General features: G+C 32.6%; 1 protein-coding gene across 4 annotated transcripts in view; it reads left to right on the plus strand.

Annotated features, from left to right (window-relative positions):
• The first annotated feature begins 215 nt into the window (after positions 1-215).
• The window catches only part of LOC106458846 (elongation factor Ts, mitochondrial-like), a 62,800-nt gene continuing 51,633 nt past the window's right edge, over positions 216-11,382 (plus strand). For 2 of the 4 annotated variants that reach the window (XM_022385197.1, XM_022385196.1), the window contains exons 1-2: positions 216-339; positions 8,992-9,243. Coding sequence is in view for 1 of the 4 variants with exons in the window: in XM_022385196.1 (XP_022240904.1) it covers positions 9,168-9,243 (76 nt within the window). In the remaining 3 variants the exon portion in view is untranslated. Of the gene's footprint in view, positions 340-658; positions 774-8,991; positions 9,244-11,382 lie in introns of those variants that run through there. The other 2 variants (XM_013918400.2, XM_022385198.1) reach the window with 2 other exon arrangements.

Genomic DNA, 11,382 nt, shown 5'->3' on the forward strand with positions numbered 1-11,382 from the left:
TTAGCTAATGATTCAGTTAGTTCAGAAAATGACTGTTAGTGAAATATGTTAATTTGTTATCGTTATCTGGACTGGAGTTTGCATTATTTTTAGCAAATAATACAAAAGATCCAGCCAAACACGCTATAATAAAACGAAATTTTACTATTTATGTGTATTATTAAATTATTCCATATATATATTTACTCACAGCTATTGTGTTTCCCCTTTCCTCTTCTCCGTTCGGTTCAGTTATTCATGCACATCCTCGTTTTAGAGTTTACTAGCAGCTTTTGAGTGATCGTTAAAGAATACGAGCAACGTGATTTGATAGTAATACAGACTCTACTAGTTAAATAGGTTAGTCGGCTAGAGTAGTATTATTAAATGTTGTAAATTTATATTTGCAGTATTTTGTAATTTATTAATTTTATATTTGAATAGCAATTCTTGCAATATTTTGTGAATGAAATTATTTGTTAACGTTTTAAACTAGCAGTTAGTACACGTGCAAGTACGGATATCGGATTTAGGGGTGAAATAATAATAATTGAACTTCAACATCAAATATGTGAAGTATTCAAAATTATTAATCATGAATTTGTGAGACTGATACATTACTTTCATGCTGAAATTTGAATTCTAAAGGCTGTAAGTTGTAACACAAGAGGTAATAAATTTAAGATTTGATAGGTCAGACATGTTGCATTACACCTTACATTTACAATTTACACCCAGTAACTGAGTAAGAGACGATTTGATTTTTCTGTCCCTAAACACATCCGCGAGAAAAGGTAAACATTTGAATCCATATTTTATTTTTTAGGACATTAATTACATCAGTTTTACATTTGAGTCAATAATTTTTAGAAATTGGGTAGAATTTTTTAATCAGGAAAATAATAATAAAAATGAATAAATACTTTGGTTGAAATTGGATTTTATTTATAAAAAATACTCAAACACAAAGTACAGCTTGACTACTCTCTCAGTCAGAAAAAATTACAAGTTGGGTACAAGAAAGTCTACTGGTCTGGTTTTTCCAACAGTTTTCACTCTCTTTAGTTAAAGAAAAAACATTCTTAAATATCAACCATTTCAGATGATTCTTAGTCTGAAAATAAAAGTTACAAGTAGCTTACAAAAAATATAGTGGTCTTTTTTTGCCAACAGTTTGCATTGTCTTAAAAAATATTCTCATTTTTAAATATCAACCAAGTATTTTCAGATGGACACTCTCTCAGTCCAAAGAAAAGTTAAGTTCAACTAATTTTAAACTTTCAGAGAAAAAAAAATTGTCACCACTTTGTGTTGCCTTTTGATTGGTTGATAAGTGAAGCATAGAAAAAAGTTAACTACATTGATTTGGTTACAGATGTCTACTGACATGCTTCATCATTTGCTGTTTTAAGTGTATTTTCAGACATTGTACTGTGGTCTGGTTTTTGAATATAGTGCAGCTTACTGAAGGAACACTTGACTTCTACACTTCCAGCTAGAATGCAGAATAGAATTAATGCTTCTGGCAACTGCAGAAGCAACCATGTTTCTGTAGTATGCACCATCAAGATAAGGTTGAGGAAACTTAAGAAGTCAAAAGTTACAAAGACGCTTGATTATACAATTTTAATGGAAAAAGATATGATTAAAGAAAAGTATATAGTTGCAGTTAAAAACTATTTTCAAGAACTTAAAGGAAATATGTTAAAATGGGAAATTTTTAAAGAAGCACTAGTTGAAACAGCCAAGGTGGTTATTCTTTTAAAATTATGGCAAAAGAAACAGAAATGGATGACGGAGGAAATACTTGAACTAATTAAAGATGGGAGGAAGATGAAAACCTGTAGTATAGAAGCGTATAAGAAAGTGAACAAGATAATTTGATCAATCCCTCTGCCTGACATGCATGTTCATTAAAGTTGACTACATTATTGTCGAACTTCTTAAATTTTCAGCCTTTTGCCTTAGAGAAATATGATGTACACTATGAAGGTGCTCATGTATCCTGTTATATGATTTCTTTTATCTGTCAACTGATATTTTTAAAGCACAGTTTTTTGCATACAACAGCTGCTTCTTCAGGCCCAGTACCACTGTTTCCACAAAAAACCTTGAAATCAGGATACTCTTTTGCCCAGTCAGCATGTACTTTGCATTTTCTGCTCATCATTGAAAAATTGTACTTATTATTATTATTATTGAGGAAATTATTATTCAGAAGTTAATATTTTTGTTAATGTTAACTGACTTTACCTACTGAACTACTACCTCGAACCAATGTCTACATTTTTTTCTTTCCTTTTTATAGTCTCTGAAATGTATTTGTGCTTTTTCTCAATCTCTTGCTGTTGTTTCATTTCTCCCAGGCTCTCCAATGTCACTTTGCTTTTCTCTGTTTCCTACTTTTCTCTCATTTTACTGTTCCAGTCAAATACTTTTTATTTTGTAGCAGAGTTACAGGAACTAACTGCATTACAGAACATAAGAAATACTGGAAATTATCTTTTTCACTTCATGCAAAGAGAAAAGCTTGGCTGTGGCATATGTACTTTAAACGTGTAACTGGGAAGAGAAACCCAAAATGTAAAGCAATATTGCTTTAATGCTTGTAAAATTAATTTAAGAATCTACATTTTTCCAACAGGCAAGTAAATTTACCTTTGTCGATTCTAGCTATTTACTGTTGCATTTGAATCACAGAAAACTGCAAATGCATTTATTCACATAGTCTTTTGCTTATTTGGGGAGCTAAAAGGTTTAACCTTAATTTAGAACAAAATCCTTGAGGAGGGGGGCAAAGTTGGGTTAAATCTGGTAAAACCAACAATCAGAAACCACATTATAGGTTATTCAATAGGGATAGAATAGGGGAAGAATTATTTATATATAAATATGAGCTATGTCCTGTTGAAGTTAAATACATCATAGATAGTGACAAGGAGATTGGAATTTATTATATACCTTCAGATGAAACTGATAAAATTATAAACTCTACTGTGAGGTTAAGATTTAGCTATTAATGTGGTCATGATTATAGGGAGACATTTTGGATGGTTTTCTTCAACTGGTCATGTAATCTACTAGAAACAATGCTATTTTACATTTATTAACTTCCAATACAGAAATGGTTGGGAGAGTGGAGATTCAAACAGTAGGTTGGAGAACCATTTTAGTGAAGGTGTGGTAAATAATAAATGCTGTTGAGAGTTGAGCCAATGGAAATTGGATGGCAGGTAAGTATCAATAGGTTTCAACCTGTCAATACGATAACCCTTTCTAACATGGAATCATTCTGGTAGCTCTTTTCTGGATGCTCTCTAGCAACTTGAAATTCTTTCTTAACCCTCCTTATGATGATGATCTACTTACATGAAAGTGAAAGTTCTTTACAAAAATGAAACTAGTGGATGAAATTGTATGAAATTTGACACGAATGTTTCCAAAACTATGTAGTTTCAGATAAATAAAATATTTAATATTGATTTCTTCTACTATTTCTAATAAAACATTTGTTATTTAATGTAGTTATTTGCATTTGGACTCGGCAAGGTGATTTTCATTTTGAGTATAAAAATACTATTTATTATCTTACAGTTTTCACATTTCATTTGTATAATTTACAGAACCTCCTAAATGAATATCAAAAGATTTTTAAGGTAAATGTTTGTAGTTTATTTTCTATTTTCTCTACTATATCACTAACTCTAGTTATTATCATCAATGTTTAATATTAAGAAATGGAAATATGGACATACCTTTTAGCTTTTCATAGAGATCTTTTGAAACTAGTTTTTTTTAATATTTGTAATTTCACATCTCTAATTTTCCACTTATGGTTCATTTTTAACTTTCCAATTCTTTGTCTTTTATTATTTATGCTGATATGTTAACTAGCCCTTTGCTGGGCTCTGTTATTATTATTGGGTGACTCCTGTGCACAGACTGGTTCACTAATGCTCACACATGTGAATACATCTGTTTAGTGTACTTTGACTATCTGAACTAATTCTATATTAGCTACTCACAATTTCTTTCGTATGAGCTCTTGAACGTTGAGAATTGTAACCTCGAGTGGATCACATGACAGCAAAAAACTGCAGTTTTAATTGCTGTTTTTGATGTTTCTTTTCAAAATAAAGGAATATAACTGAGATAATATAAAACTTTAAATTATTACATATTTGATAATTATAATTTCATTAAAATGCATTTATAGTAAAGTGGTTCAAATAAATTTTGAATATAACTCAGTAACATGCACTGGAGGAGGTTAACAGAGTTTAAAAATGGTGTTGTTGCTATAGTGTTAAGTAAGATTAATACAACTGTACACAATATTCCAAAAGAGCCCTAACCAGCACCTTATAGCATCAGTCAGTGACCTTAAAAAAGTTAGTTTGAAAACTTTTAAGTTATCTCAACTGTAAAAAATCATTAGTTCAGCCAATAATTTAATGTTAAATATCTTGACCAATCGCGTCATAATATGGCCTTTTCCAATAAAAAGTTAATTAGACAGGATGTTATATGTGTGCTGCACTGTATAGTAATAATAGTGAATGCTTCTAGATTTTAGGCTATAATATGTAATATTACTATATGCTCAATCTATTGATACTGTGAGAGGGCATTCTACACAACTTGAATAGTCGATGAAATTGTTGAATAGTAAATATCAAGATACAGAAATTGTTAGACCTTGGGATACTGTAGGTATGTCATGATGTAACTGCTAACCTAACTTTACAAGTAGAGCAGAGTATGGTTAAGTAATTAATAATTGTGATTTGTTATGTACAATAACTGACTTCAAATACACCTTTCATTAAACATGCCGAAAAAGGAATGAGTTACAAGGGAGAATGCCATGAAAATGTTTTCTGTGGTGGCCAAGTACCAGAAATTGGAACTTTTTTGGATTGGTAAATATGTAAATTACGTCCTGACTTTTAGTCATGGCATAATGGCTCATAGAATGGCTCTGAGTTTTTTCCAAGTACAGACTTTTAGCTCATAGCTTCATTATCTCTTGACTGATTTGAGGTCTAATTACAGTTGAAGCCTCAGGAGGTCAAACCCTTTCGATTGATGCATTTGACCACACCCAAGGTCTTGGAGATTAATTTACTGTAATCTTGCCAAAAAGAATTTCTATTTGAGGGTAGGCTGTTAGAGATTCTGATGAGTAATAAAATTGAATCAGGTATACACATGCCCCTTGCTTGGTATTGCTGGCACACAAAAACATAGCTAATAAAAAAGAAAAAATGGTCTTGTACATTAATTTACGCTAATCCTGCCTCAAAGGATTTAAAATGCCGTGGCTATTGAGAATTACCTCTTGTATAGAAAATGAAGTGGAAATAGGATATGTCAATATTTTGGCTCAATAAATTTTTTGTGCAAACCCACCAAAGGCTTAGGCCTACTACATTAGCTAAATAGGGTTAATGTTACTGAACTACAAGTAGTAAGTTGCACAATGCAATGCATGATGATAAATGATCTATAGGTTATGACCATGTGCTATACTGTAGTGTAGGCCTAATTTACTGTTTGTTGGAACTAGCCTACATTAGAAATTATGCAAAAAAATACTAGGAATAGTATTGTTTGAAAAGAGAATTTTGACCTTATTTCATGGCAGTGCATCTTTCTATCTTCCTGCCAAGATTTTCAAAGAGCTGCTGTTTGGAGACCGTGGTTTTTTTTCAATTTTGGTCAAGTAGTCAGTCATGTTGAGGTTGAATTTTGTTGGTAGAAATTAGATCTTTAAACTTCTTTTCCTTTTTCTGATTGTTTTCAGAGTTAAACAAAGTAATAAATGGATAGAAGTGCATAAAAGTTATATACAATTCTTAGGTCAAAGATCATTTGTGGTCAGAAGCTAGAAATCTTATAAAGCACTTGTTTTCTTTATGTATATGTCTGATCTTTATCAAAGTTGGATAAATTAGTAAGTGGATAGAGATACATGAAAGTTTATATGATTTTCAGGTCACGTCATTTGGGGTCAGGAGGGGGCAAAACTAAGAATGTTATTAAGGTCATAGGGCATTTTAGATCAGCATGATACTTTTTTTTTAATCTTAAAGCTGATGTATTGTTACTTTATAAGTGTTATTGGTTAAAGTCAATACTTATCTACCTGATAAACATAATCTGGAAGTATAGGTCAGCTTTCCAAGCCACAGTGAAAAAAATTATTACTATGTTTACTAAACTAATTGGGAAACTCTTATATATTTTGTTGATTTTAATGTGTACTATGGCCTTAGTGCCCTTCAGTGCATTTTTTTTTGGCCTTAGTGCCCTTGAAAATGAGAGAAAATCCAAGACTAAATGGCCTTGCCCTAAAAATGATGAATTTCCTGACCTGCTGATCTTGGTCTCGATGCTTTTCTTTCAGGTGTTTGCCTCTTTTCCTCTCTCCATTAACTAACTCTTGCACTCTTTTTCACTGCACCAAATTTATGTGGTGTTCCTGCTTCCTTGGAATTTTGGGGTAGGTCTGCTTGCCAACAGTTTTCCTTTTATTGAATTCCCTAATTTCCTGATTCCCTAGGCCATGGATACTTAGTTGGTTTAGGTTACTGACCTTGGAAGTCCTAGGGGACTGCTCCGTCTCCATGAATATATTGAGTATTTTTTTTGAATAGTCTGTGTGAAAAGTAAGTTTTGTGTTAAAATTAAAAATACTTCATCTGAAAATTTTCAAATTTCATTTGTGTAACATCTAAAACCTCCTAAATAAATATTAAACGTTTTTTAACAGTAAAACATATTTTATCTGTTATATTTTCTACTCTTATTCAGCATGGACTTGGTTGATTTGGCCGACCTTTTAACCACCGTAAAGAGTACAAAATAAATCTATATTACCTTTTTCTTTCTTTATATACTTAAATAATGCATCTAAGAACACAGAATAATAACACAAAGCAAACCACATCCTGTAAGTATTAGAATTTAACTGAGTTTGAAACTAAGACAAGAGGAACTTCAATTAATTCCCTGTGATCACAAGATAAACTTTCAAACTGAAGATGAAATTGATAAAACTCTGTACAGAAAACAATGTAGCATTATACATCATTTGATAGATTAAAACTTTTTCTTTATATTGATTATAAATTATGTAGTATAAAATATCAGAAAGGATTATCGGCAATTTGTGAAAGAAAGGATGTGACGGGTGGGTGTGGCAAGCAGGTCTGATTATCTAGCTTATGACTCTGTCAACAGATAAAGTTGAAGACTATAAATATTAGCCTATGTCATAGTAATATCTATATTATAATGAGTAACTTAATTCAATTTTGTATGTCAGTGAGGGGTGTTAAATAAATTCAAGAAGGAGAAGACCTAGAGAAAAAATGTCACGTTTCTCATACTAGGGGAGATTGACGACTTTTTAAGATATTTCCTTATAAGATTAAAAACTTAGAATTTATATTAAAAGTTAATTATATTTTGATCTCAACTTTGTTTGTATACATTGATAAAAAGTAAGTAGTTTAATTATATTTTGAATGTAACTGTAAAAGGCTGTAACATGTGCTCTTTGTCCCACCTGTTGCAAGAGTAACACTGGTTGGTTTATCAGCTCTTCTCTTGGGCATACTGTTTTTTAGATGAGTCTGACCACTTTTAACATCTCCTCCTATCAGATTTGGTATATCACAGCCTCTCTTTCCTCCTTTTGGTTCTGATATGTGGAGGAGATCAGTTATGTGGATTTCACCTAACACATTAATCTCTCTTTACTTACATCACCAAGTAGTTTCATGTTACTCTAGTTATTGTCTCCCCTTAGTCACCATTTTCCAGTTTACTCAGGGGCTCTAGTGTGATGCATTTTTCCAGCTCCATCACTGAGCTTGTATGGTATCCATGTCCCTGGTAGATTTCATGATATGATGTGTAGAGTTCATTTTGTAAGCATCCTTTAGAAAATAGAGGCAAATCACAACAGAATGGGGGAGGGGACTCAAATCAAATGCCCACATCACATGTTGATCTAAACACTAGGTTAATTATGTTTGGTGTCATCAAATCCCACCGAATGACTGGTGTTGTGTCATGGAGCATTTATCCAAAATCTGCGTTAAGTGGAAAAAGTTCAGAAGGTGTTAAACCAATTTGCACCTGATCAGTTCCCACTGTTGAGATGGGGTTTTCTGCAGTACAGCTTCAGTGGTATACACACATCTATATAATTGACCTGGCTGTTTCTGCACCTTTTACACAATCAAGAAAAAGAAAAGAAAAAGATAACACCAGGTGTATTCCTGCTCTTACACCTGGCTTGTGCTTGTCATTACACTGTCTCGTTAGGGACCAAATTCCAGAGGATTGTGCATCACGACAGTAGTCTATATTCATGCACTGGTGTTCTGCTCTACACATATTTCTCCCCCACCTTGTTTTTTTAGTGGAGCATGAGAGAAGCCTCACTTCTCCAGTTCTAAGCTGTTGAAGAAGTTGATATGGAGAATTTCCTCTGTGAGTGGTGCCTTCTCCCTCAATAAATGACCAGTTAAGCCCACCCATCGTTTGAAATGTAGGGCTGGAGTGTTACCTGGAAGTGTAGTACAGGACACCTCATTACAATATCTCTTAAGCAGATCTTGGTGGATATGTCCAGCTGGATGGGACTTGGATTTGCATCATGTACATATATGACCAAGACAGAATGATCTAAAGCCCTAGACACATTAAACATACTAATTTTCTGCCCGGCATGAACACACATAACCACGATGATCTCCTGCTTGAAAAGGATGTGGGTGCTGCTTTGCTAGCAAACCTCAATCTCATGGAAGTCACATTCCATGAGCTTTCCTTTTCTGCTTCTATTTCAGAAGGAGCTCATTTTTGTAATTAATCAGTATTAGCCCCTCCACCAACTTCAATATGGAATTCTAGTTTTTAATAAGTAACAGAATTAAGTAAGAGAAGAAAGTAACATTGCTGAAGTTAACATTTTCTTTACCTGAAAATGTATTTCAGATAGGTGAATACCTCTCTGCACTACCTTCCACCTTTCCTCTCCACTTCTGGTGTATTTCACTTGTTAGCCTATGTTCATCTACTGGTGCTCAGGAAGATTACTGCACATGGAGGTTCTGTTGCTCTCCTGTTGGTCGAGATACAGCATTATGAGGATTACATTATAAGGCTTGCTAATGCATGTAGACACGTGTAGAGGAAAGAGTTTGTTTCAAGGCTCGTGGAGTGTGCAGGAAATTTTATGGCAGAGAGGTAAGTATCTACCTGAAATACATTTTTGGATAAGGAAAATGTTAACTTTTTGAGCATTTTGTCCATTGAACCACTTTTGTTTTTCAGAAATTTCCCACACGTGTAAAATTGATAAATATTAATGTTTAGAAAATTGTTACTTTACACACACATGAACATTGTGAGGAAGCAAGCTATAATTTCTTCATACAATCAACTAAATAGTCCTGCTTTAAGTTTCAGGCAGTTATTAGCCCATAGGATTAGTCTGCAGAATCACCAAAATCTTCAGGGCACAGAACTTTAACTATTAGAGTCTTTACTTGCTGGTAATTTCTGGTGGTGGAAATTAGAGGAAGTCTTACTCAATAGTAAGGTTTTACCCTTGCTGATTTGCATTTGTCATCTAAAAGTAAAGAAAGTTACATTTTACTGATTACATTACATCTGTGTCCTTTTGGTGGTACAATAGTTTCACTTGGGTGGCTGACACTTCTTATCTCAAATCCAATTTTGTATATTTTCTAGGCACAAAAATACAGATCTGTAGGTAATTATTATCAATATCATCATGTAGCAAGCACAGTCATAAGAATGTTATAGCTGTTGGGAGAGAGATGTGATGTAATTATTTCAATACATGTGACTATAACTTCAAAGTGCTTCTCCTATGCAGATAAAAAGTATATAGAACAATAAAATAAAATGATGTTTAGATCTCACTATCACCATAAAAGTTTCTATGTGAATATCCAATTTACAGTAGCCTGAATTCAACCAAAATAATAATGAATGAATGTTCTCTCCATAAATACCCATTGCTCAAGTTTGACAGTTCTGTGCTTCATAATTGAGTTAGTCATTGCACTCGTACACCTCCATGCTTCAGATTTTGACCCAAGAAATGGGTTTTTCCAAACATCTTTAGTATTACAAGAACAATTATTTTCATTCCAATTTGCCTTATTTTTCATCATTGTATAGTTAATCTGTTAAAAACATAACTACATATATAGGTATGACTCGCAAACTACTGCAAAATAAATTATTTTTATCTGTCAGTTTATACTCATCTGTGTTTCATTCATTAGTAATATAACATTTACTTCTACTAAAGTGAAGCTCCAAATAGTATGGCAAACTAACAAGGAGGTGGAATGATAGTAAAGCACTCCACTATCACTCAAAGTGCTTAGTTTTAAAAATAAACCAAACTATATGTTTAAAAAGTGTTTATGATGCAGTTGAACTTTTTTTTACTGATTTGCTATTATGTTCTGTATGGTGAACTAAAGGACTAAAACGTGAAGTTGTAATGATATTTATAATGTCATATTTTACCCTTTTATAACTTGTATAGAATATTTTTTTATTGAGGTATGTTTAGATATTTTTACTTCATTTTCATGCAGTATTCTGTATGTAATGCCTGTCTGGTAAACCAGATGTACAAACATTGTAAACATACACCAATCCACTTATTTAGGTAGAGGAGACACAATACTACAACAATTCAGTGGAAGCTTGTACTATTTTCACCCTGTGTCTACTATTTTGTGATAGGGTGGTCTCATGCCAAGGAGTAACACAAATACATTTACAAGGTATCATGAGTTTAGATGTTCTTTCATCTGATTATGTTTATTTGGAATGATTGTTAATAATGGTAATCTAAAGGACTGTGGGATACTGTACTACGACCTTAGTATGACATAATAGTGAGATATCTTCATAATTTTAGATATCTTTTGTTTTGGTCCTGTCTTAATCTTGTTCAGATGTTTTAATCCTGTTCTCCAATGCCAGCAGGCCAGTTTTAGTTGAAGACTTTCACCATTGTGAATAAAGGTTTTGTTTTTTTACTGGTATAATACCAGTTTTTTATCATCCATGTTCATTTTGATATTGTACATAACATTTCTAGAACCTATGTTTTGATTTGTTTTTGGCAGATATCAGTGTATTTAAATACCATGTAGTGCTATATTTGGTATAAAGTGTCACTTTATGTAATGTTATAACAAAAGAAGAAGCTTACTTCATAATATTTAATATAATTAATATTTGAACATAGATGAGTAAATAAATATGGAAAAAAGGAGTATTGTTTCATATCTGCGTGTGGTTTTACAAAAAAAAAAAATAGACTGCTGTACGTAC

This window comes from Limulus polyphemus, unplaced genomic scaffold (genome assembly GCF_000517525.1).
Source record: "Limulus polyphemus unplaced genomic scaffold, Limulus_polyphemus-2.1.2 Scaffold522, whole genome shotgun sequence".
In the NCBI taxonomy this organism is placed as follows: Eukaryota; Metazoa; Arthropoda; class Merostomata; order Xiphosura; family Limulidae; genus Limulus; species Limulus polyphemus.